General features: G+C 40.5%; 1 protein-coding gene across 2 annotated transcripts in view; it reads left to right on the forward strand.

Moving 5' to 3' along the window:
- LOC140561894 (corticotropin-releasing factor receptor 2) overlaps positions 1-20,556 on the forward strand; it is a 147,827-nt gene that overhangs the window by 107,020 nt on the left and 20,251 nt on the right. For both annotated transcript variants that reach the window (XM_072687146.1, XM_072687145.1), the window contains exons 7-9: positions 6,958-7,018; positions 12,014-12,086; positions 13,704-13,789. In XM_072687146.1, coding sequence (XP_072543247.1) covers positions 6,958-7,018; positions 12,014-12,086; positions 13,704-13,789 — 220 coding nt within the window. The remainder of the gene's footprint in view (positions 1-6,957; positions 7,019-12,013; positions 12,087-13,703; positions 13,790-20,556) is intronic.

Here is a 20,556-nt window from a genome sequence, read left to right on the forward strand (position 1 = left end):
GCAAACAAATCAGACATTAGCCTGATTGTAGCAATCACTGAAACTCTTGGATGGTTCTTTCAGTGATTAGTGGCGAGTTCCTGTATGTATGTATGCTGGAGAATTAACAGTAGAGATGTTTGTACTACCACTAATAAGTACAGTAGTGGCAGTGGGACTCATTGCAGTATTATTTTTAGTGGTACTAGTCAGGCTGGTATTTGTAATAATAGTAATATTTACTGTAATCATGACATTATTGAGCAAAATATGAATCAAATCATATGCTGAGTGTATGTTTACATTATTAATCTATCCCAGTAATACTAATCTTAATTATATACAGTTGCAATCAAAAGTATTCACCCCCTCCCTCACAAATGTAAATATTTCAACATGCTTCAGCTTCTTCACAGAAGCCCTGACATTTTCTTCTTGGATTTCCTGATACTTGAATGAGTCCATCTTGTCCTCTTGCCTTAGTCTCCAGTGCCAGAGGTAGCAAAGCAGCCCCAGAGCATCACTGAGCCACTGTCCTCACCAATTATGTAAAGCTGCTTTGTGACAACAACAGTTGTAAAAAGCGCTATACAAATAAATTTGACTTGACTTGACTTGACTTGCCCAAAGTTATGAAACAAACCTGGACCTTTTCGAGTCTATGGATCAGCAGTACGTCTGGAGGAGGAAGAATGAAGACTATGCTAAAAAAAGAACACCCTACCTACAGTGATGCATGGTGGTGGCTCGGTGATGCTCTGGGGCTGCTTTGCTTCCTCTGGCCCTGGAAACTTGCAGCGTATCGAGAGAGGGCACGATGGAGTCAATCAAGTGAAGAAGAAGAAACCATCATGCCTTCATCATCATCATGCCTCATGAAGAAGCTGGAGCTTGGGTGTTATTGGACCTTGCAACAGGACAATGGTCCCAAGCATACTTCATAGTCCAAGTCCAAGGCTTGGTTTCAGAAGAAGTCCTGGAAGATTCTGGAGTGATTGTCACAATCGCCTGAACCTCATAGAAAATCTTTGGTGGGATGTTTGATGCTATATGTCACGATTAAATGTATTTCCTGCATTTGAAGAACCGTTTAGCCAGACATATATCATCTTCAACAGCATTTAGGGGATTAGGGTAGTCATGGATCTGCACAGAGCCCTTGAAAACAATCAGAGACTCAGAGACAAAAAAAAATCTGACTGAGACATTAGAGACATTACTGATCTAACATGGCGTCCAGACTGGGAGGCTTTTGACAACGGAGCGCTGAGACCTTGCTTGGATTTGAACTCATGACCTCCTCACACTTGATGAGCAGCTGTTAGGCCGTAGGGCCGGTCTAGCGCTGTGAAATTCCACTACATAAAACACAGTTCTGAGTCAATCTACCTTCCCTTCTTTCTCAGACTCAGAATTGTAGACGGCTTCATAGCTCTATAGTGGAGTGACTGTCTAACTGCCTGCTTGTCCAGAGACTCAGAAGGTCATAAGTTCAAATCCCATCAACATCACTACCCTTCATGATCAGGAGTCTGAGTGTAGTAAGGGCTCCCCTATTGCATGTAATAGAGGGCGCTATAACCTGCAGATGGGAATAAGTGGTAAACAGATCAAGGGGCGGAGCCACAGACTAAACATTTTACACAGTATTTAATCAGGTTCAACTGCAGCTCATTTACTGATGTTTTTAAGGACTCAACTCAGTATGGATCAAACTTAAAATTTTAAAAGTTAAAAATGTGAGTTAGGAGAACTTTGGACTGAACTGAGTTCAATTAATTTGTAATCAGATGTTGTATCATTTTAGATTGGCCCAACTTATACACACACACACACACACACACATATATATATATATATATATATATATATATAATTTACATATATTTATAATAACAAAAGCAAATCTAACACTACTACCATGAGGAGCAGTAATAGTAGTTTTCTGATGAATAAGATTAGACGTAGTAGCAACAGCAGTAGTTTTGAAATTAATATTAATTATATTAATCAGATCTAGGTCTCTGGGGTGTGGTTTATTTTGCAGTGTTGGTTTAAGCCTTTTAAGCACTTACACAGCACACAGGCATGGCAGCGCAGCACGTGACGGTCTTTCATGACTTCGTGATCCGTGTCTGCTCACATTCCACAGCAGGCTGAGAGATTAGAGTCCCGAATATTAATGTACATCCCAAAACACACTCACGCACAGCTGTTACACACCCCAGCACATGAGGGGGGTAGCTGTAAACGTTCAACTGAAGAGAGAACGTAGAGGAGCCCCCCTGCTGTCTTACAGCTCTCTACAGAGACCCTGTTTGTGTTTGTGAATAGCAGGTGGAGCTGACTGGAGGTCTTTAACGTTCCTGGGAGCAGAGCTCCTCACAGGGAGGATGAGAGAGGTACTGACACCTTCAGACCTAAATTAGGAGGACAGCCATTTCTTCATTTCTTCGCCCTGCCTTCTCAAGTGTTCCAGAAAGATCGTGCAGAAGATGATGTTGTTGAAGATTTCGTAAACCCTGCTGCTCTGAGAGCTGTTAAACATCTGGATCTGACGCAGTTACAATTAGATCCTGTTGATAAAGACACAATGGCGGTGTTCAGCATCCTGCTACCCTCAGTAAAAAACAAGCAAAATTCATGTGTTCAAGTTAGAGCTGGGCAGTATGGTGATATTTCATCGTATAGTGATAGACAGTATTCTTCTCTGATCATATGGAGGAGACTGCTGGTGTAATAAACACTGATCAGCTGCAGGTTTCATTACTAACAGTGTAATTAGACTGAAGGGTTAATGAGATGAAGAGCAGCAGATGTTGAGTATAAATCACTGTATTCAGTACAGGAGAGGATCTGAATAGTACCTTATAAGAATCTGTCGCTACTGTGATTACATGTATTGTGATAAATATAGTGTATCACGAAAAAAAGGTTTTACATATCATGATGTGGTATTTTTACCATATCGCCCAGCACTGAATCAAGTCAACCTAAAACTAGAATGGACCTTTTTTTGGCCCTTTTTTAACGGTCTTTTGGAGAGCCGTCAACCATACACTGCACAGCTTGTCTTTGCCATGGTAATGATGGGAAAAGTTTGCCTTGCTTGGCTCAAAACCCACAAAAGTCATGTACTGAGTCTCTTAATGAATCATTGGTGTGTTTGTTTTGGGCGTAACGTGCAGTAATAAACCAATCAGCGTGTCTCTCGCCGTCCCTTTAAGAGCCAGGTGCAGTCAGACTGACTTTGGCGGATTGCTGTTTCAATGGCCTGGGAAGGTTTGCTGAAGAATGCTCTAGAATAATATTATTTTATTTATTTCTGTTTATTGTTGATGGAAAGGTTTGCATAGCTGTCAACTGGCTGCGCTATGGGTTTGAGCATTGCTCTGAGTCCATGTGTATGTAACAAGTGGGGTGGGTTCGAGCGTCAGGCTGCACGTGCCTGTGTTGACAATTCACTTCCAAGATAGCAACGAACGTCTGACTGTTGACGAATGTCTGTCTAGACTGTTTTCAGTCAGTGGAGCTCCTGCTGTGTATCTTCGAAAATACGCCAGAAACTGACCTGAACACCCCTCATTTCGAGACCACCGCACCCATCAGCGTAGAGATATTCACAAGCAGCGCTGCTGTTTAAACCACGCAGGAGGAAGCAGTGGAAATAGACTGTTGGTGGGGTGGAAGATTGGGATGTGCATCGCAACGTGCCTTGAACAGGGTGCAAGATAGGACCGGTCATGTCATTCAGGACACAGCACTCTTGTTTCTCGAGTGGCTGCATCACTGTTCCAGCAGCAAGAGGAATTATATTAAACCAGGAATGTCACAACATATGATGGGAAGATTTGAATAAAAGCATTCAAAATGTGTAGGAGCAACCAGGCCGATAGGGCTGTCTGTAGGTGTAGGATGACGACTGAATAATATATGGACCTTTAGATTTACGAGGGGGATATTAAAAAGAAGAAACGGTAGACGCTGGGTGTTTGATCTGGGGTGAATGAGAGGTGAAGCATACCTAAGTAAACCCAGGATATGTACACTAGGGCATCCCAGGTTTTTTATTTTTTTTAAAGGTGCAGCCAAGCCAGATTTGTATCTAGGTGGCACTACATGAGCATGAGCATCATCTGAAAGTACTTTTTGATTGGATACAAGCGGAACTGAATCAACTACATTGGTCAACAAAAATATGCGTAGGAGTAGCCTTTGTCCAGAGGTCCAGATAAGGAAGATATAAAAACTGCAATGGGGAACACATTATGCCGTAGTGCCTTAGTCTTTAAACCTTTATTGAAACTTTATGCTTAAATGAAAGAGAAAGAAAAGAGATTTTTGCATCATTATTGAAGTAATTGGCCGGTTTAGACTGAAAAAAATGCCACACATAGATTCCATCCCATTATCGTGTCCTAAGCATGTCACGATAATTACGTCATCCACCTCTAGCATAATATACGGACCTATGGCCTTGACAGCTTTTTCAGACCTCAGTAATGCCCATTGTATTGTAGATCAGAAATGCTGCCTTCATACATAGTAGTGTAAGCAGATCGCGCCCCCCACAGTTGGGCACACATGAGAGAACCGTGGGTAAACTGCAAAGACATAACCGTAACAGTGTGGAGTACAGTTCTACTGCTGCTCAAGCCACACACGGACATTGTAGCTGGTATTCCAACACAAGACTAACAGAGAAACCGCCTCGCTACGCATGTGTGTTACGTACGTTGTGAAGCAAGAAGTGTCACGGAAAGGCTCTGGGCCATCATGCACGCTCCGGCTGACCTCGCTCATGGCTGCAGAAGCGCTGTGTTGTATTTCGCTGTGCTTTTAAATATGTTGCAGTCTCTTCCTCTACCATATCTGACTCCCCCAACTCACCCAAAGCTACTGTAGGAAGTGTAAGACGAATGTACACAAGAGTAAAGACTTAACACCCCAAACCTGATCTACACTGAGAGGCCCTCACCCAGTGTACATTTACGTTTACATTTACAGCATTTAGCTGATGCTCTTATCCAGAGTGACTTACATGGTTACTTGTATAACAGAGGTGGGCCAATGGTGTGTTAGGAGTCTTGCCCAAGGACTCTTATTGGTGTAGTGCAGCCCAGGCAGCTCACTGGTAGGTAGTGGTGTTATCTGTTGCACCACACCAACCATAGAACACAGCCACTAACAGCACAAAAGGCGATTGGTGTGGACAGATGACAGATGTGGCATGCCAATACATCTGGAATGACATCAGTTTTTAGTGTTTCAGTGGAAAGCAAGCTCAAAAACCGTGATCTGTAAATGTATGTGAATGTAAAAATACAATGTGCAATACCCCCCAGTACCCCCCCCCCCCGAGTCAATTTGCAATTATCTTTAAATAATCTGTAAATAATATTGTTATTGTTTTTTTACTTCTATTATTTATTGTGTGTATATAGTGGTAATTTATCTACATTTTTGCATCTGAGTGTCTTGCGATCCCTTTTCTGACAGTTTCCCCACTGTGGAACTAATAAAGGATTATCTTATCTTATCTTATCTTAGGCTAATAATCGTTTTTCGTACTGCAGACTGCAGAATTCCAGCCAGAAGGTTTGAAGAGTGCAAATGGACTTGGTTTCAAAGCCTCAAGTGTGGAAACATCTGGGCTGTCTTCTGATTCCAGCCTCCCAGGCCATGGTCCATATTAGCAAAATAACTATTACCACTCTAATCAAGAAAAAACACTGATACTAATACTAACACTGACACCACTTACTATTACAGCTCATATTTTAATATCATTAGACTAATCTATGGTCCTCCAACAACCTCCCGCAGTCTTTCACAGCTGCTGTTGTGAGGTTGGATAAGCTTTGCAGACTGCTGGTAAAAACACTACCCAACATGGAATCCTTCAAACAGAGGTGCTAAAAGGAGTTCAGGCATAGAGGAACCACTGTTGATGGATGGTTCTGTCAAGAGCAGGTATTGAATGAGATGTGTTTGAACAATGAGTCTAGAACAATTTAGGAGCCTTTTGAAGGTGGCGTTGTTTGAGGGGTGGTATGAATGCAAATGAGGGGAAAACGTGGAAGTGCCAGAGATCACACGACCGCTAAAATACCACGGCAGTCCTTGTTTACGACCGAGAGAGCTGCCGTGAGACTGTTTGCTCTTGAAGTCCTGATTAAACCCAATGCAACGGTGTCCCTGTGTCTCAGTGAAAGCAATGGGACTTCAGATTGAAAGTGAAGGCTCTCCTCCTTCCTAAAAGCCAGGGTTGATACCAGCAGAGCTTCAAATTCAAGCAAGAAAAGATTGATGGAAGGACGTATTTGGGTCTGTAACGCAGACTGTTCAGCGAGAAGGACAGTACGGAAGCAGACTTCATGAGCCGAGAGGTTAGATTATGATAATTCAACCTTTTCAGCGGCAGATTGACGTTCTCCACACTTGTGGATTCCAGCAGTGACCCTTCTGCTGGTAATTGGATCCTGAAGTGAGTACAGCAAATTTGAGGCGCTGTGGTCTTTTCCACACTTGCGAGGTGTGAAATGACATCTTGCGTGATTCTCAAAGCAGGAGCAAGCACAGGACAGGTGGCGGAGAGGAGAGGGCGAGCAGGTTCTGATAAAGAAAATTGGGTTCTTTGAAGGAAATTGAACTGTTAGGCTAGGCATCATCAGCGGCTCCCGCTTCTATTCCGTTCGCTTAGCGCATCGCATAATCACTCACGTTGGCGGGCGAAGCAAAACTCACCCTACTCGAGCTAATGGAAGCAATCAGGCCAGCCAAGCTTGTTCAGCTGAGATTAAACAGCCGCCTCCGTACTAGGCCACCAGTGCTGCTGTCACTTTGCATAAACACTTCTGCAGACCCTTCGGTACAACCTCGACACGTCATTCCCACCGCAGCGCCCACTTCCTGCTGAGGCTAGATCTGAAAAACGCCTGATTACTAACTGACTCCTGTCTTATGTTCTTATTCCAGGTATCCCCTGTCCAATAATTGTGGCGTGGGCTATCGGAAAACTTTACAATGAAAATGAACAGTAAGTTTCTTTCTGTCTCTTTTTCCTTTTTTCTTGTTTTCTATTTTCGGCTTAAAGTTCCAGAAGAAAGGCTCTTGGAGAACAGATTGATTCCCGCTCGCATCCAGCAGGTTAGCATAGGTGCATTAAATGAATGCGCCATTGATTTAAACGGTGGGGTTTCATTTCTAAAGGCAAATTGAAAAGGACTGAGGATTAGTCACACAGGAAAAAAAAAGGATCACGTCTGTTTGTTCAGCCTTCCTTTCTGCCCCTCCTACCCTTCATTACAGGCACACCGACAAGCTTTGTCCGTATTTTTTCTACGGCTATTGATCTGGATGCAGCAGGAGAATGGCTGGGCTGATTGTACATTGTCGGTGTGTAAGCACGCCCAATTAAAGAGAAAGCCAATCTGAGGAGCAGCACTCTTCAGACATGCAGCCGTTTCCGTAGATCGTTAGTGTGCGAAGCATAATGTACGCGTGAGGTTTAGTGCTTGTAATTTATCCCTATTCAGATATACGTTCCTAATTACGCTCAGCAGAATTGGCAGCTATTGGATGTTCTTTCTAATCCAGAGGAAGGACATGGCAGGAAAAATTAGCCGCTAATGTTGTTTCAGTGTAATCACAGAGCTGGGTTTGCCATGGGACGTTTCAGCAGACGCTTTCCAACCAAACGTTGGATCTGAACAGAAGGGGTCCAACTTCAATGGCAACTCTCAGTGATTTACCTGCTGGTATTGATTAGAAACGTTGAGAGAAAATGTCTTCTTTTATACCCTCACAGTACGCCAGTTTTGTGGACCCCCTTACATGCCAAGGGAGTCAACATAGCAAGGAGGATTTCTTAGACTAAGACCGTTTTCACACTAGTCCTGACTGCACACAGAGTCCGATTCTGGGCTCGTTTGGTGGAGGGTGTCATGGTGGGTTAGGGATGAACACCTGCAGAGATGGGTCCGATGCAGCAACTACAGGGCATAAATGTGAATACAATGATTAACAAAACCAGAACATGGCAAACAAGAGGGTGAAAACAAACAGACCTGAGACCGGGGGTTTAGCTGGGGAACCAGCTACTAGACAAGAGCGGCTAGGCCGACCCAACCTGGAACTGCTGCGTGGCAGAGGGTCGCCTAGCTGGAACGTGGGTAGTAGAGCAGTATCGAGAGTCGTGGGAATCTTTCAGTGGAACGCGAGTGAACCTCGCTGGATACTCGAACCTCCGGGTTGCCTGCTTGTGAACAACGGAGTCAAGCGGAAGCTGGCCTAATCACTTCGTGGAACCTCTCAAGGTTCCTTAACCATAAACCATATAATTCTCAGCGTTGAACAGAGCGTCGCCGCCCCTTAAGTAACCCCAGCCTCAGGTGAAACGCATGATTACAGTGGGGAAAAAAAGTATTTAGTCAGTCACCGATTGTGCAAGTTCTCCCACTTAAAAAGATGAGAGAGGCCTATGATTGACATCATAGGTAGACTATGAGAGACAGTGAGAAAAGAAATTCAGAAAATCACATTGTCTGATTTTTAAAGAATTTATTTGCAAATAATGGTGGAAAATAAGTATTTAGTTACCTACAAACAAGCAAGATTTCTGTCTGTCACAGACCTGTAACTTCTTCTTTAAGAGGCTTCTCTGTCCTCCACTCATTACCTGTATTAATGGCACCTGTTTGAACTGGTTAACAGTATAAAAGACACCTGCCCACAACCTCAAACAGTCACACTCCAAACTGCACTATGGTGAAGACCAAAAAGCTGTCAAAGGACACCAGAAACAAAATTGTGACCTGCGCCAGGCTGGGAAGACTGAATCTGCAATAGGCAGCAGCTTGGTGTGAAGAAATCTACTGTGGGAGCAATAATCAGAAAATGGGAGACCTACAAGACCACTGCTAATCTCTGTAGGCAGCGGCTCGGCATCGGCTCGGCGTGATACCGAGGGGCTGAGAGAGGGGCTCATTATTACTGGGTTGCTTTCGTTTTTTAAATTATTTTGGTCCATACTGGCAAAATAACTATTACCACTCTAATCAAGAAAAAACACTGATACCAATACTAACACTGACACCACTTACTATTACAGCTCATATTTTAAAATCATCTATGATATGACTAATCTATGGTCCTCCAACAACCTCCCGCAGTCTTTCACAGCTGCTGTTGTGAGGTTGGATAAGCTTTGCAGACTGCTGGTAAAAACACTACCCAACACGGAATCCTTCAAACAGAGGTGCTAAAAGGAGTTCGGGCATAGAGGAACCACTGTTGATGGATAGTTCTGTCAAGAACAGGCATTGAATGAGATCCGTTTGAAGAACGAGTCTAGAACAGTTTAGGAGCCTTTTGAAGGGAACTAATGCGTGGCGTTGTTTGAGGGGCGGAATGAAGCGCTAAGGCTTCATGCAAATGAGGGGAAAACGTGGTAGTGCCAGAGATCACATGACCGGTAAAATACCCCGGCAGTCCTTGTGTACGACTGAGAGAGCTGCCGTGAGACTGTTTGCTCAGCCACCTTCAGAAATTCTCTGATGACTCTGTGGTAGTCGGATGCATCAGGGATGATGAGGATGGAGAATACAGGGACCTGGTTAACAGCTTTGTCGTGTGGAGTGAGAGGAATCACCTGATTCTCAGTGTGGCCAAGACCAAGGAAATGGTGGTGGACTTCAGGAGGAAGAGGACCACGGTCCCATTACCATCACGGGTCAGGATGTGGAGCGGGTAGACACCTATAAATACCTGGGTGTCCTCCTGGACAGCAAACTGGACTGGAAGGCCAACACAGAGGCTGTGTACAGGAAGGGGATGAGCAGACTCTACTTTCTAAGGAAGCTCAGGTCCTTTAACGTGTGCAGCATTATGCTGGAGACCTTCTACCAGTCTGTTGTTGCTAGTGCTGTCTTCTTTGCTGCAATCTGCTGGGAAGGCAGCATCAGGAGTGGAGATGCCAGTAAGCTCAACAAACTGATCAGGAAAGCTGGATCAGTCCTGGGCTGCTCTCTGGAAGGCTTTGAGGTGGTTGTGGAAAGGAGGACTCTGAGCAAACTCACTGCCATTCTGGAGAACACTTCCCACCCCCTCCATGATCTACTGGTCAAGCAGCGGAGCACTTTCAAAGTACAGTACAGTAACAGGCTCCTTCAGCTCCGCTGCAGCAAGGAACGGTACAGGAGATCGTTTCTCCCAACAGCGATCTCATTGTACAACGCTTCGTCACTGTGCCGGGACATTATTGTGCACTGAGTGTACTAATAGAACAGTCCCGCTGTTTCTCAATCGGACACTATTCTGTTCATCACTATGTACTGCCACACAGCTCTGTCATCTGCACTGCCACTTTAAAACTCTATTGTTTATCACTTATACTGTACTGATACCCCAGGATGCCTTACATCACTACATTATATTAATGTAATTACTGCACTGTTACATTACACATAATTCATTCTGTATATTACATTATATTAATGTAATTACTGCACTGTTACATTACACATAATTCATTCTGTATATTACATTATATTAATGTAATTACTGCACTGTTACATTACACATAATTCATAATTCATTCTGCATAATTCATTCTGCATAATTCAATCTAACTACCTATCTATCTATCTATCTATCTATCTATCTATCTATCTATCTATCTATCTATCTATCTGTCTATCTGTCTGTCTCTGTCTATCTATCTATCTATCTATCTATCTATCTATCTGTCTATCTGTCTGTCTCTGTCTATCTATCTATCTATCTATCTATCTGTCTGTCTCTGTCTATCTATCTATCTATCTGTCTGTCTCTGTCTATCTATCTATCTATCTATCTGTCTATCTGTCTGTCTCTGTCTATCTATCTATCTATCTATCTATCTATCTATCTATCTATCTATCTGTCTGTCTATCTGTCTGTCTCTGTCTATCTATCTATCTATCTATCTATCTATCTATCTATCTGTCTGTCTCTGTCTATCTATCTATCTATCTATCTGTCTGTCTCTGTCTATCTATCTATCTATCTATCTATCTATCTATCTATCTATCTATCTATCTATCTGTCTATCTGTCTGTCTCTGTCTATCTATCTATCTATCTATCTATCTATCTCTTGAAGTTATGATTAGTTGAGTCCGATTCTGGTCTTGTTTGGTGGAGGGACTCATTATCACTGGTTTGCTTTAGCTTTTTAATTATTTTCCTTTGATACAAACACTCAAGCAGCAAAGATCAGTGATTTCTAGAGTCATGGCATTTCATCATGCAGGAATTAGGGGTATCACAATACCGTAAATTTGGTAGTCGGTGCCAATATCACTACAGTTCTTCGATTCTCGATACCAATTGTGATGCCACAGCGAAAAACAACAAAGTATTATTAAAAAATAAAAACTATTAAATTTTTTTTTTTTTTAGCAGCGATTGGAATGGAACCTTAATAAAGTTAATAAAGTTTATCTACTGTTATATAATCTTAATACTCTTGGGAGTCAGTTATGAGGGATGTATTGATAGCTAAGCACACAACACAAAATGTTTAGTATTTATAGGAGACAGTCACGCATGTAAGATGCTGTTTTCAGGAGCTGTCTGCATTTGAGATATACATATTAACATGAGCAATACTCTGCAAAGAGGCTGACAAACAAACAGGCTTTTATATACGGGGAAATAGGGGAACATGAGTAGTACTCAGTTGAGGCTGATCAGAAAGCAGTCTTGTGATTGGTTGGTGGAGATGAGAGTTCGAGTCTGGATTGTCTGGTCCAGTCACAGTCCTCTACTGAAATTGGGGTGTGACTGAGAAACCAGTCTAATGAGGTCTGATAATGCGTACACATAGGTCAGAGTGGTCAGTGTGTCCCGTGGTATGACATTTCAATGCGGAACTAAACCCTTCTCATATAATAATAACTAATAATAAATGTATATATTTGCTGTATAATTATTATTATTATGAATATTTGAATAACCTGTAGTGTAACTGTTCATTTTTCTTTTGCTTGCAGATGCTGGTTTGGAAAAGAACCTGGAAAATACATCGACTACATTTACCAAGGCCCAGTAATTGTAGTTCTTCTGGTAAGTATTTTTTTCAGTCTTTCAGCGCAGCATCATTAGGCATTCAGTCGTGAATCGCCCCGTAGTCTGCTTGAACTGCTAAGTGCGTCAGATTTCAATACAGTATAATTGCTCTTCTATGAATATGTAAAAAGCTGAAGAACAATGGCTGTGCATTATTTTCTATGATTAACTAGCACAGCTCATTCCCTGCACGGGTTTGGGTTTGCTGTTATTACAAAAACAGAGCTCAGCTACATAAAGTTTACCAAAACCCAGAGCATTGTGTGTAGCATCACAACACACACACACACACACACACACATTACCTTTAAATGGTACTGGAACGAAACTGTTATATAGAGCTCTGAAATAAACAGGACCTCTATGTGCTGTTCTACATACATGATACACTACCAGTCAAAAGTTTTAGAACACCCCTATTTTTATCATAAAAAAGTTGTCATACAAATATAACTAACCTACTGAACCAAAAACGGAAAATTCAATTGTATTCATAAAAAAAAGTGATAAACAGCTTTAAAATTGATGGAAAATATTAAGATACAGAACCCTGTATCTGTATAAAGCAGTGTTGAGCAGGCTGTGTTCCTGCATCTCTACTGCTGTGACTAACACTGCACCTTCAGACTGCTCTCATAACCAACTAGAGAAAGACCCTGAACACTGAACCACAGATCCAGCTTCTAACTCTGAACAGAGGAGCTCTTTCCTTTAGAGAAGCTCCAGATGAAGCCCGAGTGAGGTGAGGACCGTCTCCTACACCATCCGAAGACTCGGAAACTGGAGGAAGCTGAAGAGCTCTGGTACAGGAAGAGGCCTGACCCACTCAAACCCACACCAGCACCAGAATACCACCAGTTTCTGAGAGTCAGCAGCTGCTGGTGTGATCGGCGACTCATATGAGAACACCTCGTAGCTCAGCAGCTCAACACTGGAGCAGGGCTCAGCTCCAGCTGTGAGGAGAAGAAGACCTGGAGCTGCAGGTTTGAGGTGGCAGTAGGAGCGTCAGCGCTGAGAGGGGAAAATCAGAAAAGCGGGCTTGTCTGGGCAATGGACCACTGAATATAATTGAGGGTGTTCTAATTTTTGACTGGTAGGGTACACCACTATACCATTGACATTCATATCATTATACAAGGTTTTTACAGTACCTGCATAGGATATTGGGGAAATGGGCTATTAAGTCGACGTGTTATTCAGTCTGATCTTATAAAGAAAAGAGTTACGGCTCGGCTCGACCCGCCATACCTAAATATCCATGGAAGACGAGCGTCCAGGCTTTTTTTCTGTCCTGCACCGAAGTGGTGGAACAAACTTCTCCTGGGTGTCCGAACAGCTCACTGTCCTCCCCAGACTGAAGACCCTCCTCTTCCGAGAGTACTCAGGCGAAGAGAAGAGTACTATGTTCTCCATATTGACATTGGTTTAGTAGAGTCTAAGATTAGAGGATCTTTGAATTTTAGTCTTTTCAAACTAGCTGAGGTTCTTCTTGAGTAAAGACTGAAGCTCTTTTGTAAGTCATTCTGTAAGAAAAGTATCTGCCATAAATGTAAATGTAATGCATTCAGGTTTTCACTGGTCCTGTATGATCCCCTTCTTCTCTTCCCAATTCAGATCAACTTTGTGTTCCTCTTCAACATAGTGCGCATCCTCATGACAAAGTTACGAGCCTCCACCACATCTGAAACGATACAGTACAGGTAAGCCAACTGCTCAGATGTTCAGATGTCCTACACTGATGTTGACATGTTTGAAGGATCGTCCACCACCAATGGCTCGAACTGAGCAATTAGACAAAGCACATCACTAGAGACCCCAGAGCACTCATCTAGTGAGTAATGAGGTTCAGGTGATGGCATGGCAGCTCAAGCAGCAGATTTAACCCCTTTTGAGAACCTGTGGGACTGTAGTGGAAGACACAGGGAAGGGAGGACAGTGCTATGTCAGTGATTTGAGTGACTATTTGAGTACTAACAGCGCCCCCTTGTGGAAAATTGTAGCATGCTAAGCGTGAGAGTCAGTTACGAGCCAGATCCATGAGTTACTTTGTATCTGAAAATCCCAACTACACGAGGACAGAAGTTAAGGACATGTGGAAGCAACATTGTTTAGATCAGTTTAACCTTTTAAATTCTCAAACAGCAGCGGTTATTCAAAGACAATACTGAATTCATAGCGGATACTGAATCATTCATACTGAAGAGCCTGAATGTCATAGGCAATAATTCATAGTAGATACTGAATACATCATAGCAGACATTGAATAATCTATAGCCAATCATATTGAATACTGAATACATCATAGTGGTTATTGGATAATTGATACTGGATAATTCAGTTTTTTAATAATCCTGATATTGAATAAATTATAGTGGATACTGGATCAATTATCGTAAACACTAAATAATTCATAGTGAATACTGAATAATTCATAGTGCTTATTTGATAATTCTTAGTAGATACTGAATAATTAATAGTGGTTATTAGATAATTCATAGTGGATACTAAATAATTCATAGTGGTTATTGGATAAAGGATAGTGGATACTGAATAATTCATAATGGTTATTGGATAATTCATAGTGGATACTGAATAATTCATAGTGGTTATTGGATAATTCATAGTGGATACTGAATACATCATAGTAGAATAGTAAATAAATCATAGCAGACGTTGAATAATCCATAGCAAATCATAGTGGATACTGAATAATTCATAGTAGATACTGAATAAGTCATAGTGATTATTAGATAATTCATAGTGGGTACTGAATAACTCAGTGGTTGTTGGATAAATGATGGATAATTCAGTTTTTTAATAATCCTGATACTGAATAAATTATAGTGGATACTGGATCAATTATCATAAACACTAAATAATTCATAGTGAATACTGAATAATTCGTAGTGCTTATTTGATAATTTTTAGTAGATACTAAATAATTCATAGTGGTTATTGGATAAAGGATAGTGGATACTGAATAATTCATAATGGTTATTGGATAATTCATAGTGGATACTGAATAATTCATAGTGGATACTAAATAATTCATAGTGGTTATTGGATAAATGATAGTGAATACTGAATAATTCATAGTGGATACTGAATAATTCATAATGGTTATTGGATAATTCATAGTGGTTATTGGTTAATTCATAGTGGATACTGAATACATCATAGTAGAATAGCAGACATTGAATAATCCATAGCAAATCATAGTGGATACTGAATAATTCATAGTAGATACTAAATAAGTCATAGTGATTATTAGATAATTCATAGTGGGTACTGAATAACTCATAGTGGTTATTGGATAAATGATAGTGGATACTGAATAATTCATAGTGGATACTGAATAATTCATAGTGGTTATTGGATAATTCATAGTGGATACTGAATAAATTATATTGGCTATTGGGTTATGTATACCGAATAATTCATTTTTTAAATTATTATTAGTGTATACTGAAAATATATATACTATTACATATAATAATGTATACCGAATAGATTAAAGTAGATACTGAATAATTCATAACAGATACTTTGTAGAGGTTATTTAATAATTCACAGTGGATACTGAATAAATCATAGTTGTTATGGAGTAAATCACAGTGGAAACTAAATAACAGATCTTAAATTTAAAGCTCAAAAATAAGCCTGGGCTTCAGGTTCTTAAGGAAGCGTTAAAACAACATGACCAGAGGAGAATCAGTGATAATCACAACAAAGAACATCTGAGCAGCTCCTGAACCCCTCCAGTCTCACAGCGTTGATGGAATTACAGGCACTCAAAAATAGAAGAACAAAGGAAAACAGGAAATGCTTACGATAACAGCTTCTTAAGAGGGTTAGCGCCCTCCTCCACTCATGTTCACTCAGCATCCCCGACATGGAGAATCCATCACAGAACTTGTTGACTCCACCCTGCATTTCTGTCTGTGTGCAGTCTTTTTATTGTGACAAATCCAGATAGCGCTCTTATTGTTCATGGCCACTCATTGTTCATAGGTCAGAAAACAGGCAGTGAGGGTCATCACAGGAGTATCCGTTATCAGGGAGCCGAGAGAACAGCTTTGGAGACATAGATAACACAGAGCTAAAAACCAGGAATAGGAGTTAAAGAATATAGTTAGAGATGGTTGTAGTTTATACAAGACTGTTCAAAGACTCACTTCACACAGGTGAATTTAGAATTTACAGGGTGGAGCTCTGGCAGAGGTACTGACTGGGCCCTGATTGGGATTTTGGACAGCATGGGTGGCAGCTTAAAAAGATTCATGGTGTTTTTACCTAATCAGTCAAAAACTGGAACAGATTGTCAAAATTGCTTAAATAAACTTTATGCAGCTGCAACTGTTTGGAACCATCTGATTCTCTGATTTCTCAGTTTGATTCCCAATTTGTTTGATTCTGAATTTGGTTCTTCAGTTTGATTCTGAATTTGGTTTTTCAGTTTGATTCTGAATTTGGTTTTTCAGTTTGATTCTGAATTTGGTTTTTCAGTAGAGTCCACTTTGACTCCTTGATTTGGTTCTTCTGTGTGATTTCAGTTTGGATCATCAGTTTGATTCCATGGTTTGGTTCTTCAGTTTGATAGCTAAGTAGGGTCCTCACTTTGACTCATTGGTTTGGTTTTTCAGTTTGATTCCTCAGTTTGTTTCCTCTTTGATTTGATTCTTTAGCCTGATTCTTCAGTCTGATTCTTCAGTTTGATTCTTAAGCTTGATTCCTCAGTCGGATTCTTCTGTTTGATCCCTCACTTTGACTCCTTGATTTGGTTATTCTGTGTGATTTCATAGTTTGATTCTTCAGTTTGATTCCATAGTTTGATTCCTTGGTTTGATTCTTTACTTTGATTCCTTAATAGGATCCATTTGTTTGTTTCCTTGGTTTGATTCTTTACTTTGATTCCTTACTAGGATCTCTTACTTTGATTCCTTGGTTCGATCCTTACTTTGATTCCTTAGTAGGATCCCTCACTTTGATTCCTTGGTTTGATTCTTTACTTTGATTCCTTAGTAGGATCCCTCACTTTGATTCCTTGGTTTGATTCTTTACTTTGATTCCTTAGTAGGATCCCTCACTTTGATTCCTTGGTTTGATTCTTTACTTTGATTCCTTAGTAGGATCCCTCACTTTGATTTTAATTCCTTGGTTTGGTTCTTCAGTTTGATTCATCAGTAAGTAATCCTCCTTAGTTTGATTCCTTAATGTGAGTCCCCAGTTTGATTGAAATGTTTGATTCACTGATTCCCCACTTTACTTCTTCAGTTTGATGCCAAGGATTTCAATCAAATATTTCCACAGTTTTTTCTTGGAAATAATGGAGGTGTATACTGGTGTAGAAAGGCATAGACTGTAGAAAAGACAGTAAGAATACTGAATAGTGCTGAATATAACTAGAAAATGTAATAATAAATGTTTACACACATGACCTTAACTCTGAAGCCAGAAACACAGTGAAAAGCTCCAGGCTGGGAGGAGGACGATACATGCTGTGGTCTTCACACGTTCAGTCTGACATTTCTGGGTTGTCCATTTATGATCTGATTACATGTGGATTCACTTAAATCTGTCACAGTGATTTTTATTCTCAATCCTCCTCAAATATGAGAGTAATAATCTGGAGGTGGTGCTGCTGTCATCACTTCAGATTCTTGTTGAAAGCTGACCTTTTACCTTTCTTCTCTCTCGGCATTTTGAAGCTAGAAAACAGAGCCTGACATTGCGACTGAGGTCCGGTTGTGATAATGAGGCAAAAGCTATGGCAAGCCTGGGCAACGTTAGGATGGGAAGTCTTCTTACATCATATGAAGGAGGATTTGAGGATTTCACATTAAGTGGGTCTTTTATATATAGACAAAGTCTAGTGTCTTGTGAAGCCAATGTGGTGAAAGCAAGAGCTGGAGAAAACGTCCCCAGGGCCTTCGAGTGTACAGCTGATTCCACATAAGACAAAATACCTAATTGAATCTGGGCGGAAAACGTAGTGTAGCTGCAGGCAGGATAACAAACAACAGAAGACAGTGGCTGTGTTACCAATTGAGTACTACACACTAATACTATACGGAATAGACCATATACACTGATCTTAATACTGAGCTGGGAAGATTAATGCACAAAAATATTAACAGCTTTGCAACTTTGACACTTATCTATAATACATATTCAAAAACTAGGTATTATTATTATTATTATTATAGTTAGTATATACATGATACACATCCTAACTGTTGTTGTCACAAAGCAGCTTTACATAATTAGTCATTAGTAAAAGACAGAAAAAAAAAAGAAATAACATAAGAAGACATGAAGGATCAAAGACCCCCAGTGAGCCCTAATGGCGGCAGTGGCAAGAAGAACCTCCCTCAGAGCTGGAGGAAGAAACCTTGGGAGGAACCAAGACTCACAAGGGGGACCCGACCCGTCCTCCTCTAATCAGAACTATTCATTAATTATTGATAAAAGTTACCAAACCATCTTTATTTCACTTTATGTAAATACAGTGAAATAGAGGATAAGAATATAGATAACTGTTTGAAGTAGAGCTGGGCAATATGATGATATTTTATTGTATTGTGATACACAGTATTCTTCTCTGATCATATGGAGGAGACTGTTAGTGTAATAAACACTGATCAGCTGCAGGTTTCATTACTAACAGTGTAATTAGACTGAAGGGTTAATGAGATGAAGAGCAGCAGATGTTAAGTATAAATCACTGTATTCAGTACAGGAGAGGATCTGAATAGTAGCTTATAAGAATCTGCTGCTACTGATGTTTTTAGTCTTTGATTACACACATGTATCGTGATAAATACTGTGTATCACGAATAAAGTCTTTAAATATCATGATATAGTATTTTTACCATATCGCCCATAAGTTTTACTATAAGTTTTATATCAGTGTGTTTTGTGATCAACATATTTATTTGTGTTTATTATTTAATGACGAGCTAAATACTTATTATCATTAATTACTTTAAGAGTGAATTTGACCTCGTCTTTACTGGATCAGACCCTTTGGCAGGTCCAGACTAACAAACATGTTAACAGGTAATGTATATGAGAGTGACTCTTCCACAAAGTCCAAAATGCTAAAGATTATAATTTTATTGTCAGTATGGGAGAGAATCTGAATAGAGAATCTGTCACTACTGATGTATTTAGTCAGCGATTACATGTATCGTGATAAATATCGTGTATCGCGAAAGAAGTCTTTAAATAAGATAAGATAAGATAAGATAAGATAGTCCTTTATTAGTCCCGCAGTGGGGAAATTCACAGTGTAACAGCAGAAAGGGATAGCAGGACACTCAGTTACAAAAATTTAGATAAATAATTTAAACTATGTACACAATATAAATAAGAATTAAAAAAAGCAATAAACAATATTATTTACAGCAAAAGACTCTTAATTGCACATGGGGGTGGGATATTGCACATAGTATTCCCTGAACACGAACATGTGTGTGTAGTTAAGTTGCCTATATCGTGATATCGTGATCTAGTACTTTTACCATATCGCCCAGCACTAGTTTGAAGGCTACCTTCTTATGTCACTTTGGGAGGCAGGCAGGGTAGTGGTTTTAATAAAGACGGTCAAACACAACCAAAATAAACACTGGAACAAACAAAGAAAGCAAACAGACTAAACTAAATGACAAACAGGCAAGAGATACTAAACCAACTGGAGACCAAACGTGAAGACAGTGAGACACACAAAAGACATGGACTCACAAACACACAATAACCAACAGGAAACAAAGGTACTACATATACAATAAGACAAATGAGGAACACCTGAGAAGAGTTAACAAAGGGGCAGGGCTACAACGAAAACACCTGCGAGACAAATGGCAAGGTGGGACAAAGGCGGAGACTAGGGAGGAGGCAAGGACAAAATACAAACAGTGCCAATGTACACATGGCAGGGCGGAACGAAGACCCAGAGATCAGAAAGGGAAAAACAACGGCAAGATGAAGACACCTGTTACAATATGGACTTTATAAAACATGCAGAATCGTAGAAGAACATTTTTTAAAGCAGGACTACAGTATTTGCCAACAGCTTATGCAAATTTTCATATGACAATATTTTATATAGTAAATTATCTTATTTCAATGTACATATGGACCATGGAGCAGTGGAAGAAGGTAGGCATTCTTGTATGTCATGTGTATAACCCTTGAAAGATGGCACCAGGATGCACTATGGGAAGAAGGCAGGCTGGTGGAGGCAGGTCTTGGTGCCAGAAACCACAGGGCACCTTCAGAGGTCAGGCGTGACGGGAGCTGTACGAGGGATTACACATTCTACACAATGTAAAACTTACAAGCCTTTTGGGGGAAGCAGAGTAAAGCCTTAACAACACAAACCTTGGAGTCCCTCACTCAGCTCAGTACAGTGAGTATCAGAACTCAGCCACTAACAGCACAAAAGGGGACTGGTGTTTTTATATAA

The sequence above is a fragment of the Salminus brasiliensis genome, chromosome 9 (genome assembly GCF_030463535.1).
Source record: "Salminus brasiliensis chromosome 9, fSalBra1.hap2, whole genome shotgun sequence".
NCBI classification, from domain to species: Eukaryota; Metazoa; Chordata; class Actinopteri; order Characiformes; family Bryconidae; genus Salminus; species Salminus brasiliensis.